The following is a 6,220-nucleotide window of genomic DNA, read 5'->3' as shown; positions in this document are numbered from 1 at the left end:
CACATTTTCAAACTTCCGGATGCCTCAGTTCATTTTCAAGTTTTCTAATTAATATCAGATTTTTCTACAGCGGTGTGGCTTTTTATCACTTGAAACTCATCCTAACTCAAAGTTCCCACACTGTGCAGGACAGTGGGTCAGAATCTCTGCACACAGTTTATGTTTTTATGGATCTAAAGCAAAGTTTCAGAGTTTTTCATCTCGCTGCAGATTTTCTACAGACTCTTTGTGACCGGAGAGCAGCTGCAGACACTGACCTGTTTGGGCGAGACTTCGGTCATCTCTGACAGAGCAGCGCAGAGGTCGGACACTTTTCCTGCTTTCGGAACCATGACCCGGTGCTGCAGGAACAAGCAGACGGTAAACTCAAACAGTTTCATACCGTTTACCTGCAGAGACGCTCGCTCCACGGCTCCTACCTGCACCGGCTTGGCGTGGGGGTCCAGAGAGACGAAGAAGACCTCCATGACCCGCTCTTTGCTGACAGGCAGTGGGACGCTCAGGTAGCAGAAGGGGTCAAAGGTCACAGACACCTTGTCGCACTCTGGACAGACCAGCGTGGATTTGAAGAGACCGTGAAACGTGTCGACGATCACAGAGTCGTTCCGCCTGCGGTGGTTCCTCCACGCCTCCTCGGCCACTTCCTGTGACCCGGAGAAGAAAAGTGAACAAAGATCCTTTCCTCTGGAACCTCCAGATCCTGGGGAAAGCACAGACCTGGTCCGGTCGCCTGTCGGCGTCCCGGAGCTCAATGTACTCCTTGTTTTTGACCCGGTTCAGGTCCTCGTGGAGCCCGTCCAGCAGGAAGGACAGCAGCTCCTGGCTGTCATGCTGCTGGTATCCCAGAAACTGCGACGCAAAGTGACCCACCTTCGTCTGCGCAGAAACACAAACACAACGAGGTCTCACATCAGGTATTCTCTTTTAAAAGTCTGGACCAAAACCCAGTTCATAATCATCCAGAACCTTTAGAGACGTGTCAGCTGATCCCCGTCAGATTCTGGTTCTGACAGAACTGATGAGCTAATGGCTAGTCTAAATGCAGCTGAGACCGAAGTGGATCTTTTTATTTTAAAATGATTCTAATTTCCAACATTTCAAAGTAATCCGGCTAAACTTTGTCACCTGCAGCTGCAGGGATTTTGTCTATTAGCAAAATATCTCACGAACCACTGGACGAATCTTAACGAAACTTTCAGAAATGATTGGATGGACATCATCATTCAAGATGGCCGCCAGTGTTAGCAAACACAAACATGGCCAAACCTCAGTCTGTTTTACAGATACTGGGGTAAATTTGATGTGGTAGTAGCTGAGAGTCATCCCAAACAGACTCAGAACAGAAAATCTCATGAAAACCTCAATAAAAAAACTACATTATCTAAGTGTCAAAGCAACTTTTATTTATCTGTTTATTATTCTGAACAAATATTTAATTTAATGATTATCAACCATCCTTATAACAATTTAATCTTTAATACTTTTATTTTGTGTAGAAATAAATCTGAATGTTTCTTGAGATGGTAAATGTGTAAATGTTAAAATGACTGTGAGGAGGCTGTAAATATAAACTGTGATGAAGATGAGGAACCAGCCTTCAGCTGCTTTTTATCAACAGTTTCACCTTAAAGACGCGCGGCACCACGGAGTAATGGCGCCCGGACCACATTTGCTTGATGACATCGGCGTACGCCTCGGCGATCTCCCCCTTCATCCCCAGAGGGTTGGTGAAGTTCAGCTCCTCCAGGTAGGAGCTCTGCAGGAAGTACTCGGTCAGAGGAGGAGTGTTGCTCAGACACTGCAGAGACGAGGAGGAAGCATCGGGATCAGAACCACAGACGGACAAACCGTGACGCCGGGCCTTGGTTTGGGAGTTCTGACCTGCAAAGCTGAGTTCATGAAGCAGGTGTTGCCCAGGTTGGTGAGGCCACAGACCCCCGGCTGACCTCGGTACGAGTCCTGCTCCTCCACAGAGTTCCTCCTGATGAAGCACAGTAAGAAGAAGGAGACGACAGGAAGTGGTGGCAGCAGGAAGGTCAGAAGCAACAAATCATTGATTAAAAGTCTCTGAAAGCAGAGGCACAGAGCGGCTTCTCACCATTCTGTAGGCTACACGATAGATTTTAATATATTTTGTTCAATGTAGAAAGTTAGGAAATCTCCAGCCAACCTAAAACTCACTGAGTTAGAATTTCACCAGCAGTCAGTTTGGAGACCAAACCATCAAAGTTACAGGAAGGTAACTGATGCTCTGCCCGAGGTGAAGTTGATCCGTTTCATGATCAATAACCCCCCCCCCAGAACCTCCTTCACTTCACAGCCTTCAGATAAAAATCTACCTCCGCCGCCGTCCAAAAGGAAAAAACAGTTTGTTCTTACATGATCTGAGGTCTGGAGCTCGGCCAGGTGCCGTCAGAATTCCTCGTCTCCATGATCACCGTCTGACACACACACACACACACACACACACACACAGCTTGTTGGAGACGTTTGCTTGCTGCCTCAGGAATGTATCGCACGTTGAAAAATATCTGTTACTGTAATATTTCACACATGCAGTGACTTCATTACTGTGGTGTTGATCATTGTGTGTGTGTGTGTGTGTGTGTGTGTGTGTGAGATGAGTTTGTCCTCACCATCCCTGAGCTCAGGCAGGCGTCCAACACGCTCATGTGGACGTTCCTGAGACGCTCACAGCTGCTGTCTGAACTCTTCATCCACAGACGGCACTCTGAGCCCGGAGGCACCGAGAAGGTCTGACACATGGCCGTCTGGATGGCGTCTGCACGCACACACACACACACACACACACACAGGCACGCACACACACACATCATAACATTTAACACAATGAGAGAGAAAAACAAAGGTTTGTTGAAAATCTAAATAATCTAATGTACATGACCTGCTCTTGTTTAACTCTTTATCAAGACTGAAAGCTACAGCCACTCATTCACTCATTCATCCACTCATTCACACACTGATGGTGGTGAGCTGCCCTGGGGCGGGCAGACAGAAGGGAGGCGGCCATCACACCGGAGCCACCGGGCCCTCTGACCACCACCAGTGGGCGAGGCGGGTAAAGTGTTTGCTCAAGGACACAACGGCAGAGACGGATGGCGCCGGGGTGAAACTCACGTATGCTGTCGGTGCGGCTGAACTGTGCCGTGGTGACGTTCTCCATGTTGCTATGGAGACAGAGGAAGATCTCCACGGGGTAAACCTCCACCTTCAGAGTGCTGGGCAGGTCCACCACCTGAACCACGAACCCGAACACAACGTTAAACACACACTCACGCCGTCTGTTTGTGTGTGTGTGTGTGTGAGACAGTACCTTCCGTTCCAGCGCCGGCTGCCCGTCCACCATGCCGTACCAGACCAGCAGCTTGTGCCAGGCCTCAGCCGGAACCAACACAAAGTCCTCGTTCTCCGCCAGGCGCTCCTTCAGATGAAACGAGTCGAGGTCTGAAAGAAAAGGAGCGTCAGTGAACGTTCAGCCGGGCCGAGGGTCAACCGGGCCGAGGTTCAGCCGGGCCGACGCTCAGCCGGGCCAAGGTTCAGCCGGGCCGACGCTCAGCCGGGCCGAGGGTCAACCGGGCCGAGGTTCAGCCGGGCCGAGGTTCAGCCGGGCCGAGGGTCAGCCGGGCCGAGGGTCAGCCGGGCCGAGGGTCAGCCGGGCCGAGGGTCAGCCGGGCCGACGCTCAGCCGGGCCGACGCTCAGCCGGGCTGAGGCGTTTACTGACCCTCTCTTCTTCTCCTTTATTTAACCAGATAAAACCCCACTGAGATCCAGATCTTCCACAGGGTGACCTGACCAAGAGGTCAGCAGCAAGCGTCATAAAACAATCAAATAATAAAGTTTATTAAAACTTAGAGTCATTTTACCCACATAAATGGCCTCCAAGTTAAAAGGATCAAAAGGATTTTACCAAAGACAATAATTAAAATCTAAAAGCAGAGCTTAAAACACCTTCGAACAGGTCGGTGTTGTCGATCAGACCCGGGAAGGAGGACGAGTTCTGGTCTCCGCTCTCCACAAACTCTTTCCACTGTTCGAACCAGCGCCGTTCCACCACGTACCTGAAACACACACACACACACACACACACACACACAGGAGTGTAAAAAAGGGTTTCAACAACAAATCTCAACATATTTTATTTATGAATGAAAGGCTAGAAGAAGGATAGAAGATGGATTTTAATGAAGCTTTCTGGATGAACACCTGATTCACTTCTGGAGAGAATCCTATTCAAGATGGCCGCCACAGCTAAGACACATAGATGGCTCTAACTCATAGTTTTACAGATCCTGAGCTAAACTTTGATGGTAGTAGCTGAGAGTCCTCCAACACCTCCTGAGAGCTAACAGAAGAAGCAGGATGTTTGTTGTTGGCAGCGGGTGACGTGCATTCCTTCCAGGAAGGATGCTTTGGATTCTGTCTGCATCTTAAACTCGAAGCGTGGCCCGCGTGTGAAGAACGAGCTGCTTTATGACTTATTGATGCAGAACAGAAAGTAAAACCTGAGAAAAGCTGCAGAGTCACGGTGCTGCAGCTGAACGCTTCCAAACGGCGTTCAGGAGTTTAAACCTCCTGAAGACCTCGAGAGGAAGAGAAGCTCCTAGAACTTCAGGTCCATTTGACCCGGAGGCTGAAAATACGATCCCAGGTATCGGATCGGAGTACCAACCAGGACACTTTTATTGATCGGCATCAAACTGCTTCTGAGTTTTGTTGCTGATCTGCTGTCTGTGGTTTCATATCAGACACAAGATGGCTGCTGTTCAGCAGCTGATGGGATGAAATAACATGTCTGCAGGGTGGATTACTGAAGAGCAGGTCGGTGACGAGCAGCAGACCACCTGACAGAAGACCACCTGACAGAAGACCACCTGACAGACTGCTTTCTGAAGGTTAAACTTTATACCACACGGACAGGTCAACACCTGCGGACAGGTAAACCGTCGCGGCTCAGGACGGTTTTCCGAAGTATGAAATATGTGAATTTTCAGCTGCAGTCTCACTGAACTCTGAGCCACATTTAGAAAGTCTATAAAAATTAAGGATAATTCAAACTGGTGTCAGTGTGTTAACACGGTGGAGGTGCTGTCATGGTTTGGGGCTCTGGTCAGACTTTGACCACAAACAAATCCTCTGGGAAACATTAATTAGCAACAGCTTGATTTCCAGCCCTCAAAACCACTTCTAATGTATGAAAAACACACCTGGACAGAAAACAAAACAGAAAGTATGTAAAGAAAACTCACAATCTAAAGAAAACTACGGGAAATGACAAGAAAATGTTCCTAAGAAGAACTGTTTAAGCTCTCTTCTCTCATAAACTTTATTTATATTTATCAATTTAGTTCAATTGCTTTCCATTTTAACAGAGAAACATAAAGATATGAGGAGTAAAGTTTCACTCCTGTGGGTAGATCTTGTCAGGAAACCGAAACTGAAAATATTAGGTGAAACTTCCATTTTTTCAGTAAATGTTTAAAGTCTAGTGAAATAATGAATCTAGAAGAACTGAAACTAACTCTGATAAATGTATAAAATAAGGTAAAAGCCCGACGGGACCCTGAACGTCTCACCGCAGCTGGTTGCTGTTAGCATTAGCAGCTAACGCGGCTAACGGAGCTAACGGGAAACACCGAGCCGTTAAAGTCCAAACAAGCCCAGAACCGGAACCAGATCAGCTCCACTCAGCCGCCGAACCCACCAGTCACATGTCAGCTATCGGCGGCCGTGTGCTGCCACCATTCAAGCCTGTCAGAGAGACTGTGTCGGCGGGGAAAACACTCACCAACTGTCACCAGCTTGGAGCTCACTCTCCCGCAGCAGAGACTCGATCTCCCGCCGCTGGGTCTCCAGCCCCGGAGGCTCCGCGACGGAACAGCGGCTGTTGGCCGTCATGTCGCCAGATCAATCAATCATAAATGTCGAAAGTGTAGTGGAAATCAAACGGAGCCAGGAAGCGAAAGACAGAAGTGAGCCGCCGCATTGATGAGCCGATAAACGGGGAAGAGAGAGCTGTGTTTGCGGAAGAAGGAACTGTTCGGATCCGGACGGTGACGGCTTCCTCTGCAGTTCACCCACACGTCCACAGGAGAGCGCACGTCTGCAGTTCACCCACACGGCCACACGAGGGCGTTTATCCTCTGCAGTTCACCCACATGACCACACGAGGGCGTTTATCCTCTGCAGTTCACCCACATG

The 6,220-nt window shown here is 48.9% G+C and overlaps 1 protein-coding gene across 1 annotated transcript; it reads right to left on the bottom strand.

Moving 5' to 3' along the window:
• Positions 1-190: 190 nt before the first annotated feature.
• On the bottom strand, positions 191-6,079 carry LOC108245781 (ubiquitin carboxyl-terminal hydrolase 11-like). Its single transcript, XM_017432966.3, has 11 exons — positions 5,808-6,079; positions 3,971-4,080; positions 3,335-3,465; positions 3,139-3,256; positions 2,637-2,782; positions 2,380-2,441; positions 1,882-1,981; positions 1,625-1,798; positions 718-876; positions 420-644; positions 191-341 (listed from the first exon to the last, which is right to left on the bottom strand). Exons 1-11 carry the CDS (start codon positions 5,915-5,917, stop codon positions 216-218), a joined length of 1,461 nt encoding a protein of 486 aa, XP_017288455.2. The 5' UTR covers positions 5,918-6,079; the 3' UTR covers positions 191-215.
• Between the last annotated feature and the right edge of the window lie 141 nt (positions 6,080-6,220).

Source organism: Kryptolebias marmoratus, linkage group LG1 (genome assembly GCF_001649575.2).
Source record: "Kryptolebias marmoratus isolate JLee-2015 linkage group LG1, ASM164957v2, whole genome shotgun sequence".
Classification (NCBI taxonomy): domain Eukaryota; kingdom Metazoa; phylum Chordata; class Actinopteri; order Cyprinodontiformes; family Rivulidae; genus Kryptolebias; species Kryptolebias marmoratus.
This window is presented reverse-complemented; position numbering and strand designations above follow the sequence as displayed.

Coding starts and splice junctions, on each gene's coding strand:
- LOC108245781 (XM_017432966.3), bottom strand. CDS start 5,917: ATGACGGCCAACAGCCGCTGTTCCGTCGCGGAGCCTCCGGGGCTGGAG. Junction 2,442..2,636: donor CCTGCCTGAGCTCAGGGATG/GTGAGGACAAAC, acceptor TGTGTGTGTCAG/ACGGTGATCATGGAGACGAG. Junction 645..717: donor CCGACAGGCGACCGGACCAG/GTCTGTGCTTTC, acceptor TCCGGGTCACAG/GAAGTGGCCGAGGAGGCGTG.